General features: G+C 42.6%; 1 protein-coding gene across 1 annotated transcript in view; it reads right to left on the bottom strand.

The window, feature by feature from the left end:
• LOC139380061 (3-hydroxyisobutyryl-CoA hydrolase) overlaps positions 1–6,601 on the bottom strand; it is a 55,437-nt gene extending 48,836 nt beyond the window's left edge. Inside the window, 4 exon segments of the mRNA XM_071122523.1 lie at positions 5,483–5,535; positions 5,792–5,872; positions 6,014–6,089; positions 6,554–6,601. Of these exon segments, the coding sequence (XP_070978624.1) occupies positions 5,483–5,535; positions 5,792–5,872; positions 6,014–6,089; positions 6,554–6,601 (258 nt within the window).
• Between the last annotated feature and the right edge of the window lie 13,580 nt (positions 6,602–20,181).

A 20,181-nucleotide genomic window follows, 5' to 3' on the forward strand; every position in this document is an offset into this window, starting at 1 on the left:
TATAAATACACAGGGGATAATGGGGAAGATGGGCGACACCTAGAGGGGGGTGGAGACAATCACAAGGACAGGTGAAACAGATCAGGGTGTGACAGACTGCCCTTATGTTATGCAGTTAGATAGTTTTTACCGAAGTCAAATTGATTGTATGATTGATTCACTAATGCATACATGACTGTCTAATGAAAGTCTAATGTAATGATATTGAACTCAAAAGATGCCCAACGATTGAACAGAGCAGTAACTGAATTTGGGTCTGGATCAGTGCCATTCGGTGACTTGGACTAATATGCCTTCTTGTCAAATACTGTATAGAAAAGGATATTTACCATCTACTATTCTTTCTAACCAGGACAAAAAAAAAAAAAAAAAAAAATTGAAATGTGAATCTTGCATTTCTTGCAATTGGATTAAATGGTAGTTAAAATTACTAAATGGTGAGCCTATCATCTGATGTAAGATAGGGGGCATTACAAGTTATCAGTTTAGAGTTAAGTACATAAGAGTTAAAAAATATATACAACTTACATCTGAAAAATGTGGCAGGGTGATTGAAATAACACGTTTAGAAATTGTGTCAATATAGCCCAGTGGCTCTGTCGTGTTTGATCAGGCCAACAGGTAGGCTCGTCATTGTTTTCAGTGTTAGACCGGGATGTGGGCACACCATAAAAAAACAGACAGGCCAATAAATCAAGCCCTCACTCAGGGGAGATAGTTCTGATTGGACAGGGGTAAAATACTTCCATAACACTTGCTTTCACCATCCAACCACTGAATTTATGATTTTTCCCAATTGTCTATCGCTAAGACATCCACACTTTCCCCCCATGGAAATATGAAGAGAACCAACTTGAAGCCCAAATGTATAAACAATAGTGATAAAGATGTTTGGTGTAAAACGTCCTTTTTAGAGGACTCCTGAGATTCTCAGGAGGCCCCCAGGTAGTAGGCTATATTGCCCCTTACTGGTGAGTAATTAAGTAAGGTAAGTCAAATCCAACTTTATTTGTTACACTATGGTGTAGACCATAGTGTGAAATGCTTACTTTCAAGCCCTTAACCAACAGAGCAGTTCAAGAAGAGTTAATCAAATATTTACCAAATAAACTAAAGTAAAAAATAAATAAAAATGTAAAAAGTAACACAATACGTAACAATAACGAGGCTATATACAGGGGGTACCAGTACCGAGTCAGTGTGCGGGGGTACAGGTTAGTTGAGGTCATTTGCACCTGTAGGTAGGGGTGACGTGACTATGCATAGATAATACACAGCGAGTAGCAGCAGAGTACAAAGCAAATGGAGGGGGGTTGTCAATGTAAATAGTCCGGTGGCCATTTGATTAATTGTTCAGCAGTCTTATGGCGTGTGGTAGAAGCTGTTAAGGAGGCTTTTGGTCCTAGACTTGGCACTCCGGTACCGCTTGCCGTGCTGTAGCAGAGAAAACAGTCTATGACTTGGGTGACTGGAGTCTGACAATTTTATGGGCTTTCCTCTGACACGGCCTATTATATAGGTCCTGGATGGCAGGAAGCTTGGCCCCAGTGATGTACTGGGCAGCACGCCTGTAGCGCCTTACGGTCAGATCTCGGGCAGCTGCCATAGCAGGCGGTGATTCTCTTGATGGTGCAGCTGTAAAACCTTTTGAGGATCTGGGGATCTATGCCAAATCTTTTCAGTCTCCTGAGGGGGAAAAGGTTTTGTCGTGCCCTCTTCATGACTTGGTGTGTTTGGACCATGATAGTTCGTTGGTGATGTGGACACCAAGGAACTTGAAACTCTCAGCTCGCTCCACTACAGCCCAGTCGATGTTAATGAGGGCCTGTTCGGCCCGCCTTTTCCTGTAGTCCACAATCAGCTCCTTTGTCTTGCTCACATTGAGGGAGAGGTTGTTGTCTTGGCACCACACTGCCAGTTCTCTGACCTCCTCCCTATAGGCTGTCTTATCGTTGTCTGTGATCAGGCCTACCACTGTTGTGTCATCAGCAAACTTAATGATGGTTTTGGCGTCGTGTTTGGCCACACAGTCGTAGGTGAACAGAGTGTACAGGAGGGGACTAAGTACACACCCCCGAGTGGCCCTAGTCTTGAGAATCAGCGTGGCAGATGTGTTGTTGCCTACCCTTCCCACACAGTATTCTCACATAGGTGTTCCTTTTGTCCAGGTGGGAAAGGGCAGTGTGGAGTGCGATTGAGATTGCATCATCTGTGGATCTGTTGGGGCAGTATGCGAATTGGAGTGGGTCTAGGGTTTCCTGGGAGGATGCTGTTGATGTGAGCCATGACCAGCCTTTCAAAGCACTTCATGGCTACCGACATGAGTGCCACGCAGGTTACCTTCGCTTCCTTGGGCACAGGGACTATGGTGGTCTGCTTGAAACACGTAGGTATTACAGACTCGGTCATGGAGAGGTTGAAAATGTCAGTGAAGACACTTGTCAGTTGGTCCGTGCATGCTTTGAGTGCACGTCCTGGTAATCTATCTGGCGCTTCGGCTTTGTGACCTGTTTAAAGGCCTTGCTCACATCAGCTACCGAGAGAATTACCACACAGTCATCCAGAACAGCTCTCCGTGACCCTATTTTTATTTTATTTAACTAGGCAAGTCAGTAAAGAACAAATTCTTATTTACAATGACGGCCTAGGAACAGTGCCCCTGAACTGCCTTGTTCAGGGGCAGAACAACAGATTTTTACCTTGTCAGCTCTGGGATTTGGTCTAGCAACCTTTCGGTTACTGGCCCAACGCTCTAACCACTAGGCTACCTGCCACCCCATACAAGAAGATGTGTCTGAATGTAGCCTGCCTGAGTCAAACCCTTTCATATGCCATATCTTTGTGTGCCGTGTGTGAACTCGATCTAAATGACTCACACCTCTCCGTGACTCCACCCTGCCAGGGGGAAACCGACAAAAACACATTGAACCTGATGGAAACACATGCAGCTCGTCTGTGCTCAGTGACCTTGGTGGGCACCCGGAAGAGGAAGGGAGGGGACACACAGCTGACAGTCTGACAGCTGGGTGAAACTATTGCCACAGTGTCTCATCCAGCATACACATGCCACATATTACTTCTCATTATGGGCTGGGCAAAATAATACATCGCTAACATGGAATGACTGCACAAGGTTCTGAGTGGATCAAAATGTGTACGTATAAGTGAGATTTTCTTTAACCCTTTATTCCAAAACAATCTAGGCTACTCATATTAAATCATGGCTTGGCTTCTACTCTGTCAGACATACCACTTCCACACATTCTTATCACAATGCATGATGGTGCGCTCTTCATGGTTGTATTGACTGTCTTCGGCAGCAGCTCTATGTCTACTGTCTGAGTAACTGTAGCTAGTGCCTCTCCGCTTCTAACCATCTGCAGGACAACAAGGTATCAATTCACATACCGGGCAAGTCTGACAGGAGGATGGGAAAAAACAGTGGCAGCAACATGCTCTGGTCTATGTCACTTCTCATTGCGACCAATGAGAGCCCACCTTGGTATCAATTCACAATAAAAAGGGACTACAGGATGTTAAGCACATGGCTGCCACCTGCAGCAAGGTCTGTAAATTATAGAGCGAACTGACACATTTTATTGTCAGCTATAAAAAAGGGTGTCATCAAAGGACTTGAACAGTGTGTGAACTCATAGGGGCACATTAATTATACTCTAGACAGAGAAGCCTTTGTGTAAATGAGGTGTGTACAGTTTAACTATGATCAAAACCTTCAGAGTAAATTCTGTTTGAAGGTAATGAAATACACAAGTACTTCCTTGAGAGTGAATGAGGGGCAATAAATCAAATGTCCATCAGTATTTCCTCCATATCAGACCCATAACTTTGCAAATGAAAGCATTTTCATACTGCTGTGGACGGTAGTCTAATGCACGTATAGTACAAAAGTTTTCCACCAAAGGCAAAGTCAGTCCTTGTTTTTGGAACATTAGTCATTTCAAAGAACCTGAAATTGGGTCACTGGTGATGACTCAAAGGCTAAACATTCCAAATGTAGTATTTCTGCACACAAAAAAAGGACATGATATTCACAAAATGACAACATATTCAAATACCCATTCTAGTTTGTGACCCAACTGGCTACCTATAGTGGTGTGTATTCATAGTGGCCGAGGGTTTCCCCCCAAAAAATCCCAATTAAAAAACAAAATGATTTATCTTTCGTCTCTCTATGTTTCATACATTTTCTTCAATTCGCAAGAAGCTGAATGTATCTCACAGGAGAAACAGAGCCCCCCTGTCTCTCTATGTGTGGGCCATCTATCTGATGCTGTCTGGTCCAAACGAGTATGACATTGTGGCCACCTATAGCATTGAAGGCAAGGGAAGCCAGCGAGCATCTGGAAAAGGGCCAATTCAAGCTAGCTTCCGTTGACACTTTATTTTTTTGTGCGCCAGGACCATTCTCAGTTGAGCTCGCTCAGTTTAGCTCAATGCTGATTGGCTAATTTTGTATACAAGGATTTGACATCACTCCTTTCAAATCCCATAGAGAGCATACATAATTGACAGAAAAACTTGAATTGTTGCATCTCATTGTCCTCTGGTGTATAGTTACCCAGCTAGCTAAAATTGGCCCCTTCCTAAATTAGCCATGGATGGAGAGCTTTTACTTAATTGTACATACTGGCCAATGATTATAATGGCGATTCTGATCTAACCATTAATTTATACATTGTTGTGCCCCTGGCCTGAGAGGATGGAAGATCAATATGTAGCCAGATGTAGACGGCTAATGTTAACTAAATAATGTTGCCCATGAATGGAAGTTAGGCTAGCGAGCAAGCATTTTAGCCAGGTATTCTAGGACAACAAAAAATACAAGCATGTACTGTATGATAGAGTGATTGTTTCGTCAACATGAAAGAGAAGAGGATGGCATTGGTGTAGGGTGATTCTAAATCAATAGTAGTTTAGTGGTCCGAAAATGGCGGAAACATTAACTTGCTTGACCATGCTGTAGGTCATGTCAAATAAAGGCGTGGTTGAATGTATTCTAGTTATTGTCTCAGCCTTTATGCCTATATATCACAGTTGCAAGGAATATGATCTAATAGGTTAAAGAGCAAACAATGCAGTTATCACAACACAGAGTTAAATATGGCTTTTTTGGTGTGTGTGTGTGTGTGTGTGGGGGGGGGGGGGGGGCTTCCCCAGTGATTTTTTTCCCATGCACCGCTACTGGCTACTTATCTGCCATCTTGTTGGGTTTTGGCAAACCATGTTTGTGTTTAGAAGCCTACCTGTTTTTATTTTCATCTAACCTTTTCAAGGGAGATTACTGAGACAAGCTACAGTGACAGCCAGGACCACACTCCATCTCTGCTCCAAGGAAATCATGCTAATCATGCCCGCTCATGTCGCCATCTGGTGGTCAAAACATACACCGCAGAAATAACTTGCAATGTCATCTATCTGTATGCTCGGAGGTCTGGGCAAAATAATATATTTTTATCCTCACCCCTCCCATTGTTATCCCACCAATAAGAGCCACATGTGGTTTCTGATATGTTCCTTAAAATATAAAATAAAATATAAGTCAAAGCAAGTGTTGTAGAAAAAGTCACTGATAGCCAAAGGAGGGAAACAGGTGCTCCTAAGATACAAAAAAAATAACTGGTCTCATCAGAGAAAATGGATGTACAGTACGGTCTGTCCTTGTAGGTTCATAATGAAAACTAAACATTATGTAATACACAGGCATACTGTTTGTTGTAAAACTCTCCCCTCTCTTACATAATCATGGAAGATGCGTGATTGGGACACGTACCAATAGTATTGTTCAGGATATATTCTTCACGGAAGAAGTCCTTACCAAGGGGATCTCCTACCTTCCCCGCTTCAGTCACAGCTAGGAGGAAATGACATCACAAAATGCGCTCAGTAAAGCACAGAGATGATAAGACGCCCGTTTGAAAATGTAGATGACCACATTCAGTACAAATCAAGATCCTGTGTGTGTGTTTGTGGATCTCAACAGTCTGTTGTTTACCTCTGATGTCTCCACCAGCACAGAAGGCTTTCCCACCGACTCCTTTGATAATCACAATATCAGTCTCCTTGTGCGTCTACCATTTCTACGATGAAACATGTAATAGATTCAAAACAGTTTAGTACATTATGTGGATCAGTGTACGTCAATGCTGACTGCCATCTTAGGTTTACCCATGATACACGACAAGCTACTACATTTGCCCATTGGAATGCCAATGTAACTCATTGCATTCAAGCTATAGAATAGTTGTTGCATATTGCAAAATATATTTGTGTTTAAACAAGTATTTGCACGTTCCACGGCCATTAAAACAAGTTTTTCAACATTTAAGATTTTGAATGCAACCTTAACTTGCCCAATTTCCTACTGTGAATAGAGGCCTTAACAGTAAGCAGTTTAGCCAAACTGTTGCCACATTTAATTAACTGCTCCTACAGTTGGCTGCTGTTGTTTGCAGTATGGCCCTAGTGACAGGTAGCCTAGATAGTGAGAGAGTCGGATCAAGTTCAGGGCTTTGGATCGATTCAAGGTGATTACCCCAGCATTCCCCACTTTCTCCATCAGCACCTCAGCCTGACTTGACATCTTCCTCCAAACACACACAGAGGCAATGTAAACACAAGCTGAAACATTTTAGGTACAGCTGTGGTGCTGTTAATGTAGCTAATGCTTTTAACTGCATGTCTGCCTCTCCCCCCCCCCCCCTTAACTTCTGTGGAGGGAGTATTACAACATCTGAGCCTGCACACTGTTGCTAGCTAACCGTCTCAAAGCTAAATTGATCACAGATCAATCAATTGCAAGTGCTTACCACTTGTCCTTAGACCTTAAAGAGAACACAATAAATATGTTTTTTTTTTTTTACAGAGATTAAATGTGACAATGAACTATGGACAGTGTAAACTTGGACATATTGACCTCTTTTACATTGGCTCACAAATGTCAAAAGGTGAGGTAGATCAGGCTTGACTAACTAAAAATGCTGTTTAATTCTTCCTTGCATTGCAGTATGGAAAAGTCCACCAATTATTGTTAATTGGCTAGGTTATTGTTAGTCACTTTGGAGAAACATATCATTTGCAATTGGAAGACTAAGTGGCTTGACTAATGCAATGTCAAGATATCGGGCGTGCTTAATGGGTAAGGAGAAAGCGACTGACTTTAAACGAAAGTCGAAGAGTGAAGTCGGGGGACGTGCATCGGTGATGTTATATAAGTATTCATACACATAGCTCATATAAACAAAGACATTCCGTCGTAAGAACACATACACCCAGCCACAAGACTGACCCCCTCTATTGGTCGGATGCTCAGGATAAGGCTCTGCTGTGCACCAATGGGGCTTCTGCTCTGGCTAGAGCAAGGCCCGCCTCCAACCCTCCGACCAGTCAAGAAGACCGAAACGACAAGACTCCACCTACTTTATTCTATGTATAAAAATGAATGTAACCGTTGTATAGGCTCTCTTTTTCACCTGGCTCCTTGCCGAGTTATGTGAACTAGGTCCGTGCACGTAAAACTGCGGGACAAGATATCTCTGACTCATTAAAACTGTCTTTTGTTACAACTGAAATCCACTCTGTCCAGCGTCCGTGATTTGGTCTCAACTCTCCAGTATTTGAACACTAACAAAACTTGGTAGCAGAGAATGGTTATTCTTGAATTCGATCTATTATAAGTTAGTGTGAGAGGACGAGACTGATCACGGCTAAAAAATCAGACGGAAGAGTGACTTCCCCAGCCATTCATCTTGCCTCAGGAAATCTGATCGGAGCGCTCTATATAAGGTGAGCAGAGCCCGTTATATCGAAATCTGCATATTGTATTATAGCCTAAACCAAATTTTGATCAGAAAGTACTGGGCGTGAGTATGAATCGGTGCCCAAATTTTTTACATAAGAACCTAAGACATTGATTAAAGATATCTTGTTTTGTAAAAAAAAAAAAAAAAAAATATATATATATATATATATATATATATATATATTCTTATTAATGGGCCTATACTCAGTTATTTTAATAGGAATGTGTGAATTGTGATTGACCAATGTGTTAAATTCCTCCAGGGACCCTATTTGTTCTGAAATCTGCATAGAAAACTGTCCTAATTATATATGTATTGGGTTGTGGCTGTGTTTTAACACGTAAAGGACACAATTATGGATGTTGGAAATTCAATGAGAATTTCATACAAATGAATGAATTATAGATGAACCGAATCTGCACGTAAAAATGTCCTATTTTGATACGTTCTGTACTATCGAATAAGGTCTTGTGGAGGTGTGGTTATAGTTGAATGATAGATGAACCGAATCTGCAAGTAAAAATGTCCTATTTTGATACGTTCTGTACTATCGAATAAGGTCTTGTGGAGGTGTGGTTATAGATGAACCGGATCTGCAAGTAAAATCTCCTGTTGATACATATAACATCGAATAGGTCTTGTGGAGGTGTGGTTGGATTGAATGAATCTGCATGAAAAATGCCCTATTAAAAAAGCTGTGTATTATTTAATAGGTTTTGTAAGAGGTGTAGTCGAGTAGATACAGGATATGTAAGTTTGGCGTTCCACAAGACAGAGATCAGGAATGAGGTGGCTATTGCACATCAAACAATAAACATAATATGAACCAGAGTTGACATTCCATGATTTGGAGATGGGGGAAATTAAATTGAAAGAAACGTTTGTCGCGGAGTAGGTTGGGATACGTAACTGGGCTATTAGGCACACGTGCTGATAGACAAAGCCACCTTAGTATCGAATGGCCGTGCAACTTTGATTGACAGCAGCCGGGCTGGAATACTGATTTTCGTTTTTTTCAATCCTGTTGATATTGCCTAAAGTTTAAAATGATTATGACAATTGCTATAGAATCGCTGGAATTTACTGATATAAGTTCATAAAGGAACTTACTGAATTGTTTCTAGAAAGTATTTAACTAAGCCGCCGAGCTTAGTACAGACTTCGTTTGACAGACGCTAAAAGCTACACACTGATTTTTGGGTTTTTCTATTCTATCCATATTTCCTAAAGATATATAATTATTCTGACAATTGCTATAGAATCGCTCGAATTTACTGATATAAGTTCATAAAGGAATTTACCGAATTGTTTACAGAAAGTATTTAAATAATTCACTGAACAACTCTTAGTTGTCTAGAAATTCTATCTATATTTCCTAAAGAGCTAGAATTACTCTGAAAATTGTTATAGAACCGCATATATTCACTGATATATTGTTCCAAAAGGAAATTGCCGAATCATTTTTAGAAAATACCTAAACGAATCGCTGAACAAATTCAAATAAAATACGGGAGAAACAGACACGTGGCGGGCGTCACATACTGATAACCCCCTTTGTATGCGAGGGTGGGGGTAGAAGAGATAAGCCATTGCCAGTACAGCAGTACATCTAAGCATACAACGATAGAAATAAACACCACATAGTAAGGATTGAATATACCTAAATAACGCATTATACACATTATCAGACGAACTAGATAAAATGTCTGCAGCTACCACGCCCAAACTAAAATTCAATGAATATTTAGATCAGAGTATGATTGATAGAGCGGGAGGTAAAGAACAGTATGGGAAAGTGGAGAAAGTGTGGAAAGGATTACGGATAAGATGGACACAAGCAGGTTATTTTAGCGGAGGACCACCTACAGGGGGGAAACTCCAAGATATGCAGACAGAATTAGAGGACGCAGTAGAGCATGCAAAAGCGAGTGAGGCGGAGAGAAACAAGATACACAGGTTCAAAAAAGTAGGTACAAGAGAGAGAGAGAGAGCGGAGGGGGAGCTCAAGATAGGTACATGGGCCATACAGGAGAGTAGGAGGGTACTACCAAAAAACACACCAGACATGATGTGCGTGGCTATTCTGGCGTCGGGGGATGTTAAAGCTCCGCCTGAGAACTTGCCCACGGCTCCCCCTGTGGCCGTTTCTCCCTCACTATATCCACAATTGACAATGGAGGCAGTTCAGCCCCCGCCATACTCAAAGGGACAAAATCACCGGAGCCCGTCACACAACCCATTCCTGCCCAGGGCACCTCCCACAATACAGGCTCCAGTTCTGAGAATAGACCAAGGGGAGTTAAAAGGGGAAATTACCCTGGGGATAACGGCTGGCCATATGGTATGTGAACAGTTCGAAACTGGGATTCCAGGAGCAGGAGACCTCCCCCAGGAACGGAGGCCGCAATGCTCCTCTGTGAACTCTCTCACCTCTGAAACCAGAGGACACCTACAAACAAGATTAGATTCAAACCACTTCTATCAGACGGATAGGGAGGACTGTCATCAGAACATGGATATCGAAAACGAAGAAGAAATTGACATGGTGCTCACCCCAGCTCCGATGGGAGCTCCAAACGTGACTAAGATGCAGGAGCTGCTGAAATCATCAATAGCTCGAGCTAAGGAACTCAGGGAGCTAATAGCTAACCAAGATAACAACAGAGAGGGAGCCTACCGTGTGGAAGGCATAATGAGAGGAACAGTAACCAAAGTTACCGAATCAATGGGGTCCGAAACACTCCGTCGGTCCTCCAGAATTGCTGATAGAAGAGAGCGAGAGCAGGAGATGGCAGGACAGTACCCCCTGCGACCGACACCAGGTGATGCACACACTGTGGAGTACCAGCCCTGGAAAATGACTGATTTAACAACACTGATGGGACAGATGCCTAGCCTACATGGAGGAGCTTCAGCGTGGCTACTTCAACTGCAGACACTTACGTCAGGCCTGCAACTCTGCCTAGGAGACATGAAAGCACTTCTAGCAAGAGCCACCGACCACGGAACCATGGAGGCCCTCATGACAGCAGCTGACCTTGGATGGCGGGCCCCAACACTGCCCATAGACCACTTCCGTACCAGATTATGGGAAGTTCTACGGAGAGCATACCCTACAGAAAGAAACCATGCCACCTTATCCTCCTTTACAATCAACTCAGGTGAGCAACCTGCAGCATACCTGGACAGGGCTAAGACCACATGGAGATCGGTCCACGAAGAACCATTCGATCACACTGATACCACACTCAGCATGTGGAAGGAAATGGTGGTCAACGGGTGTCCTGGAGATGTTAAAACCAAACTCAGAGGAACGGTAGGGTTGATTGCACTTCCTCTGACCCAATTCAATACGCATGTGCACCACCATGTGACCCAGCACAACAAGGAAAGAGGGGGTGCTGAGAGCCAGGTGCAGTCCCTCCAGGTACAACTCCTGAAACTCCAATTGAAGGAAGCACAACAAGGAGAAAAACCTAAGAAACAGATGGTGGCGGAAGAAACGAAGGAGCCGGGAACCAAAACAGACATCTCCCAAATAGTGGCCCAGACTGTCTCTCAGATGATCCAACAGCAGGCAGCTTCACTCACGGCCACTAGGGGGGCCCAACCACCCCAATACCCTCCCCCACAGCAGTATATCCTGCAACAACAACACCCAGTATGGGCTCGACGGGGTCCCTACACTGGACAACACAGAGGGGGAAACTACCAGTGTTTTAACTGCGGAATTCCCGGTCATTTTGCCAGAGATTGCATGAAACCACTCTCCCCGCAGCAACAGCAATGGAGAGCAAGAGGAAGTGGGGGAAACCCACCTCTGCAACATCAGCAACCAGGACCCACACCCATGCATCAGCAACAGCCAGCATACAACCACCCAGAATCTAGCCACATGCAGCAGGAGCAGCAAGATTACAACCAACCCTCCCACTTCAACACCTGATCACCCAGTAAGAATGATGAGGATGCCACTCCTGCCGATGACCACACTGTCTGAAGCCCAAGAAGTGTACTGGCTAAAATGCCTACCCACAGGGCCTGCCACCCCTCACATCCAGTTTAAGTTCAACCAACTGAAAGCTCAAATCTACACTCTGCACCCATATAAGACTCCCCAAGCTGAGATCCATTGCACACTCAATGCAACAGAAACTGATGACTGCCTCTACACTGCAGACTGGGACGAAGACATGATGCACCTGACCCCACCTATCAGGTGTTGTACCATTGGGTGTGGCCCAGAGGGGGTGGCAGCACCGGTCATCCTACGATCAAGGAACCTCCATGCACCCCTGGCCTGGACGGCTGAAGCATCAACAGCCATAGCACTCCTAAAAACAGATCTATCAGCGGCAGCAGCTCTGACTGCACCTGACTACAAGAACAAGTTCCATTTGGATGTTTCTGAAAGGGAAGGATTCACCTCATCCGTCCTATTCCAGAAACAATAGGGGGAGAGAAGGGTCTTGATGTACTACTCTTCAAACTTGACCACATTGAGGTAGGACAGTCAACATGCTCCAGATACGTTGCTGCAGTAGCAAAAGCTATTGAAAAAACAGCTCACCTCGTGATGTCACCCTTCAATCAGCCATCATCCCTCAACCAGCATCGGCCAAATTAGCTGAAATCATCGGATTGACGCAGGTCCTCATCAGAGGAAAAGGAAAGACTGAATATCTATACAGACTCAGCCCATGCCCATGAAGCAGGCCACACTGATGGACCCAGAACTTTTATGAGAAACACATGGCCCCACACACGAAGGCAAACTAAAGACCCTCCAAAAAGGCCTCGCACATCTGGTGGCACCCTCACATAAAAAATATGACTGACTTATTTTATGACGATGATTTATTTTGTGACGAATGCAATGGTTGTGACAGACACAACCCAAAGAAACCATATCGAACACCAATGGGCTCATACTTAATACCTAATGCATGTTTTCAGGATATTAGTATAGACTACACCGACATGGGCCCCGAAAATTTATCTAAAGGCAAACTCTATCTCCTAGTCATAGTAGATAGGTTCTCCAAATGGGTAGAGGCAATACTAACAAAAGGGGAGGATGCTAGGTCAGTCTTTGAGTGGCTACAAACCAAACTAATACCCAGGTATGGCATCCCAAGACAAATCAAATTTGACAAATGACTTACATTTAACAAACACCTGAGACAGGTGGAAGAAAGATTTGGCATAACCCACAGATTTGGATCTGTGTACAGGCCCCAATCCCAAAATCTGGTGGAACGTCAAACCAAAAGCAAAAGCTAAGATAGCTAAAGTATGTGCCTCATGGGATAATGACTGGTAGAGTCATGCATGGTCCACCAAGGGAGGGAGGTCATATGCCCGCCCTTGATGTACAACAAATTGTAATGTCTAATTATGTGAAAAAACTGACGGTTCTCTCTGCAGCACTCTCTACCCAGGTTCACAAGGTCCAGGAGGGGGAGCTGCCGGGGGACACGCCACTACTGAAGGTAAAGGTTGGTGACGGGGTGAGGGTTACAGTCCACAAGAGAAAGTGGCTGGAACCCAGGTGGACTGGACCGTACGAAGTGAAGGAGGTTACTTCACACTCAGTCCAGGTCAAAGGTAAATCAGGCACACCTTGGCACCGCCTTACACATTGCACCCCAGCCCCAATTCCTTCTAGAACACTGACTGAAGTCAGAGCTGATTTGAGCGGCCTAAATTCGATTCCAAATGAAGACACTCCTTCCTCAGGTGATGCGGCATCAAACTCCGCCTCCCCTGAGAAGGGAACCTCGCCCAGTTAGAGGGAAATTTCTCCCTCTCTGGGTGAGGCTGGGGATATCTGGTCCCTTATTTGTGATATTCCTACTGATATTTGGAGTAACCCTAGGACTTTCACATGGTTAATTGAACAACTATTTCACCCTGCCACATCACGTACACCAACCCCTACACATGTCCCTAACTCCTTTTCTTATATCACTCCCTCCAATCACTCCCGTCCCAAACGTAGCACTACACCTACAGACCCACCATGCAAACCAGACAAGGTTAGGAGCACCACCTTATGTATACCCACGATTGCAACCGCCACCTTTATGCTATAGTTTTCACGTCTAATAGACGTGAAGAGAGGGATTTGTTATATAAGTATTCATACACATAGCTCATATAAACAAAGACATTCCGTCGTAAGAACACATACACCCAGCCACAAGACTGACCCCCTCTATTGGTCGGATGCTCAGGATAAGGCTCTGCTGTGCACCAATGGGGCTTCTGCTCTGGCTAGAGCAAGGCCCGCCTCCAACCCTCCGACCAGTCAAGAAGACCGAAACGACAAGACTCCACCTACTTTATTCTATGTATAAAAATGAATGTAACCGTTGTATAGGCTCTCTTTTTCACCTGGCTCCTTGCCGAGTTATGTGAACTAGGTCCGTGCACGTAAAACTGCGGGACAAGATATCTCTGACTCATTAAAACTGTCTTTTGTTACAACTGAAATCCACTCTGTCCAGCGTCCGTGATTTGGTCTCAACTCTCCAGTATTTGAACACTAACAGTGACAGCCGAAAGTCAGACACTAATGTAGTTTTCCAACAGCAAGGATCAGATCAACATAGCAATGTTTTTAAAAGGTTTTCTTTATAATGTCGAAAATACTTATCCAACACCAATATCACACACACTCACGAACCAAAATCATGGGTGTTTCTCAATATGCTTACTACCGTGCTTCAAATGCATTCTCCGAGGACGTTCTCTTGAATATGTTCTTGTGAGGACGAGTGTGGAGAAGTCATGAAATGTTACATTTGAGAAGCACTTGCACTCCCCCTACTGTCCACGATGCATATGCCCATTCAATGAACCTTCTTCCAGCCAGGACAATGGCAACAATAATGACGCAACAAGAGATACACAAAGCAAACATTTTACTTCATAATAATCAGCTAGATATACAGCTCTGGAAAACATGAAGAGACCACTGCAAAAGTATCAGTTTCTCTGGATTTACTATTTATAGGTATTTGTTTGGGTAAAATTAACATTTTGGTTTTATTCTATAAACTACTGACAAACTTTCTCCCAAATTCCAAATAAAAATATTGTCATTTAGAGCATTTATTTGCAGAAAATGACAACTGGTCAAAATAACAAAAAAGATGCAGTGTTGTCACACCTCGAATAATGCAAGGAAAATAAGTTCCTATTCATTTTTAAACAACACAATACTAATGTTTTAATGTAGGAAGAGAAATCATTATTTGGTGGAATAACCCTGATTTTCAATGGAGGTGTCATAATACCCATAAAACCTAGCGGTCAAACAGGGAAATGGTTCCAATAAGTTTTCCACCATTCATTTTCCCCAAGGGATGTGTTTCAATTAGGTTTACTCTGACATTACTTTTGATAACTGCGTAAATCTCTCTAGGACAAGGTGACTTAAGAATATATTCAGCTCTATTTACTCTCAGATTCGAAAGTGCCAATTAGCATCAAAGTAGACATCATGCAAAACTAAAAATCCCTGCTAGCTCCTGCACGTCATCTCTAGCTGATACCTTTGCTAACAGGTATTTTGTCAATGTAAAACTTGCACAAGACAGTTAACATAATTGCCCATTTAAAGAAATGTAGCCTATTTATTCATTACTACATTTAGCTAACATTAGATAGTTAATCCAGAGATTCGTAGTCTCGTCCAGATCATCATTGAATTTGTAGTTCTTTATGATAGCCACTTTAGCAGCTAATTAATATTACATTTTTGGGGTAAATACAGGCAAATATATTGATAAAAGTCACCTTGTCCTGGAAAGATTTACACGGTTACTAAAACGTAACGCCAGGGTAAGCCTACAAGAAATACAGCCCTTATTTTATGTTTTTCTAAAATCCCATATGGGAAAAATAAATGGTGGAAATACAATTGGAACCGTTTCCTTGGGGTATTATGACTCTTAGTGTGTTACTCTATAGTGTCTGTGACAACTTGGGCAGCCATTTTAAATTAGTCAATTTTCTTCTTCATTGGCTGATTGCTCCCAACTCATAGGAATCCCCACCCAGTTGGATACTTTAAAATGGAAGCACTCAATGGCAATGTCCATGCTAAAACGGGTTTTATAAACTGGGTGGTTTGAGCCCTGAATTGGGCTGAATTGGGCTCAAATGCTTCGAGGGTGACTGTTGTTGATGTGTGCAGAGGGTCCCTGGTTCGCGCCCGGGTATGGGCGAGGGGGCGGTCTAAAGTTATACTGTTACATTGGTGCCGTGACCCGGATCACTGGTTGCTGCGGAAAAAGGAGGAGGTCAAAAGGGGGGTGAGTGTAACGGATGTGAAACGGCTAGCTTAGTTAGCGGTGCGCGCTATTTAGCGTTTCAATCGGTGACGTCACTCGCTATTTAGCGCGCACCGGTGGCTAGGAAAAACTCCCTAGAGAGGGCAAAACCTAGGAAGAAACCTAGAGAGGAACCAGGCTATGTGGGGTGGCCAGTCCTCTTCTGGCTGTGCCGGGTGGAGATTATAACAGAACATGGCCAACATACACTTAGTATTACTTTCTTAGCTACAGTATACATGTCTCCCTGGCATATTATATAATTTATGCAGCAGCATACAATACATTCTTTGGACTCACCTTCATGAACAAATTTTGTCATCAAAGTCTTGCGTTCTCTGGATTTATGGTGCTTTAAAAAAAAACAAGGTCGAATCATGATGACGTCAGTGATCTTCGGGTCAGAGCTCTAGAAAGAGGACAGAGTTCCCGACTTGCAATTTCGAGTTGGATGACCATTGAAAATGCATTTTCCCAGGCAAGGCTATTTTTTTCCCAGAGTTCCCAGTTCTCTTGAACTCACTGAAGTCAGATTTCACAGTTCTGAGTTTACAGTTGTTTTGAGCGCGGCAGAAATCATGCTGGATTGACAGCATGGCCAATGTTGAATGTTTATCCTTTTAAATTTGGAAAATGGACCCTTAATCCCAGACTTGGAACCACAAACCCACTCCACTGAATAGCAGGCCAGTGATTGCTTTGCAATGCTTGCAGTTAGCCACTATACTAATTCCTTCAAAACCACTCATTGTTGAATTTGCGATTTCCAACTTGTTGTGTAATGTTTATGTCCAATGGCCGATGAGCACTAATATGTTTTATCTATAATTTTTCTTCATTATTTGTCTTCATATGACAAGGATCAAAAATAATTTGCCAGTAGATTGTCGACTAGATCCATGATGATGACTACTAGCTTGCTAGCTAAGATTTTGAATGTATGAGGTTGACATGATCAGTCCAATCAAAGCTACTGTAGATATAACGTGATTTCACGTAATTGTATCTGTGTCCAATGACCTTGAGCCCTCTTGGATGGGCACTTCTAATGTAACTCTCTATGGCAGAACCCGTGGGGCTTGAATTTTCGAGCTTTACTCTTAGATTTGGGTGCGACAGTGGTGTCCCCATGAGTGACAGAATACTGAGCCAATCACGGTGGAACTAAAGAACATAACCCAATCACACCCAACTTAGAGAACATTACCAACCCCTCTGCTCCGTTTTTTCCACTGGCTGCCCCACCACCACAGAGAGCACTGAGATAGGCTCAAACACCTGCATTTTGGAGCTGCCTTACTCAATAAAGCAACAAAGAGACTAAGTTTGTATGCAGCTTTATTAACTTATGGATATATTTTTATTTGTTTATATTGTGTGCAAACTGATATGTGACATGTATTCATGACAAAATAACATGCAAAACAGGCAACCCGCCCACATTTGAGTTTAGGTTCCTACAAATCAATGTTTAGGAATGCTTGACTTTATGAGGAAACTATGCAGGGTTACAATTATAGCTTGGCTCGGATAACCAAATACCCAGAAACAAATCAGAACTCCCCTGGCCCACAATAATTGAAATATCAAAAACGTATACTGTGGGTTGTAGTTATGATGTACATAGTAATTGGACAGTTATTTATTTATTTTTAATCATTTTGGCATACAACAAGAAAAAATAAGATTCCCTCTGTGTCCTTTAATTATTTTACATAAAATAAACCATCATGCTTTGAAAAAAATCAGACATATGAGCGGGAGAGATGTGGGTTTGTAACATCCATATATTAGGGATGGGGATTAGGGATTGGTTCTGGGGCTATAGTAAAGCACTGGAGAGAGAGATCCAGGCCTCTTACGGCTGATAAGAGGATAAGTCATGTCCCTCTGACTGCAGGCTCTAGTCGGAGTCACTGCTGCAGGAGCTGCTTGAACTCTGGATGGAGGAGAATCAGAAAAGGAACACCTTTAATTCAACATAAATTATTTCAATTGAACAGAGATTTTTTTACTATGGAGCACTTTCAATTCGTTTTAGACTAAAAAGATCTCTTACCCCATGACTCTGCTTCCCTTTCTTGTGACAACCCCCATGCCAATGCCCATGCTTGTGCCTGTGCCTGCATCCATGACCGTGCCCATGACCATGACCATGCCCATGACCATGCCCTCCGCGACCATGCCCTCCGTGACCATGCCCTCCGTGTCCTCCATGACCGTGCCCTCCATGACCGTGACCTCCACGATGCCCGTGACCGTGACCATGATCATGGCCAAGATGTCCGTGCCCGTGACCATGATCATGGCCATGAGGTCCGTGCCCATGATCGTGCCCATGCCCATGACCTCCATGGGGACCCTGTACTGGATAAGATGGTGGCACAGGGTAGCAAGTGGAGGGGGGCTGGTAGGGAGGGCATAATGGGGTCAGGATGGCACCAATGGTGCACCCGCCAGGTTGTCCCCCACCTGGCATTGGCGGTTCGCACCCGCTTGGGTTCACGTTGTAGCCAGTGGGATGCTGGTTTCCTATACAAGGAGAGATTTATATAGAATACGAGCCAAATTACCTACACTATAAATTGAAAGAGAGGTAGAAACAATTTAAATGGGTCTGCATTTACAAACATTTACCTTGGTTGTGACCCCACATCTCGATGTTTCAGATCAAAACCCTGAAATGGAAAAAATATTTATACTTATTTTAATGATTTATTTAAAATATTATATTTTGTCCCCGCTTTCGCTAGTATAGAACCTAGAGTTAGAGATGGAGGAGGTCCTTGTCAACATATTGCTACATTCAGTCACATCTAACCAGTCTGACTGGTTGTGGAAAATGCTATCTGCAAACATATGGAACAATAGTGTCCTAGAAAGATGTGGCTGCTGGCTGCACACTAAAACCAATGTTCCTTACCAGGGAAAGTAACAGTGGGTTGTTGGCCAACATATTTTTTTTTAATCCTTTTGCAGTGCTTTTTATTCATGTAGTTGCCAGGTAAATACTGTCTGCAAAGATACCTTTATAAACAGTTTTTCTCAGGTACTTATAAAAGATAATTGCTTTGACATTAATGTCAAGATACTGTATATAATATGGTATTTCAATGGATTTCCACTGGCTGGAGCATTGAAAGCACTGAGGTAATCAGTAAGCACCTAAGTTACTGAATTAATTGATATTTTACGCAGGTACTAAGTATTTATCCCAGTATTTGCTGGTAAATTAAGCACTGACACGGGTCAAATAAACTACTTTCTTGATTACTTAAGAATTAGCATTATAGCAGAAATTGTACTTTTCCAAATGGAATACAAACATTTTAGCTTTGTTTTGTTTTTGATCTTTTATTTCATCTGGAATAAACATTTAGTAAACGTATCCCTAAGTAGATCAAAAAATACTTATTAACAATTAAAGATATACAAAGAACATATTTCCCTGCATTGGCAATTTTAGTCTCCCATAGTTCAAAGTACTGTAACACAGCAATCAAAGTGCTATCTGTTAAACTCTATCAATCATGTTTTACATGTTTCTTTAAAAAAACATTGTTTAAAAAAATAAATATTGTCAAAATAAGGCATATTTAGAAATAGTGTACTTACTGAGATGTAGTTCCTGTCAGGGTTCTGTCTGCATGGCTTCCCAGAGAAATAACTCGTAATTATACTGTAGAGAGAGACACACCTCCACACCTCGCTTCCTTTAGCACTCCCCAAATCTCTCGTCATAAACTAAACATACATCTCTCTTTCTTTCTCTCTCTCTCTGTGTGTGTGTGTGTGTGTGTGTGTGTGTGTGTGTGTGTGTGTGTGTCAAGGGGGCGCGGGGGTAATAGAAGGGCAGTCATTTTTGTGTTTTTATGTCATTTGATGAATGTATAAAATAATTGGCCAATATTTGTTTCATTTTACAAAGAATTCAGTTTTAATTGAATAGTGCATATGGTCCATTGGGTTTTACGTAATGTAGTGGCTTGAAAAAGTATGTGAACCCTTTGGAATTACCTGTA

The sequence above is a fragment of the Oncorhynchus clarkii genome, chromosome 22 (genome assembly GCF_045791955.1).
Source record: "Oncorhynchus clarkii lewisi isolate Uvic-CL-2024 chromosome 22, UVic_Ocla_1.0, whole genome shotgun sequence".
Classification (NCBI taxonomy): Eukaryota; Metazoa; Chordata; class Actinopteri; order Salmoniformes; family Salmonidae; genus Oncorhynchus; species Oncorhynchus clarkii.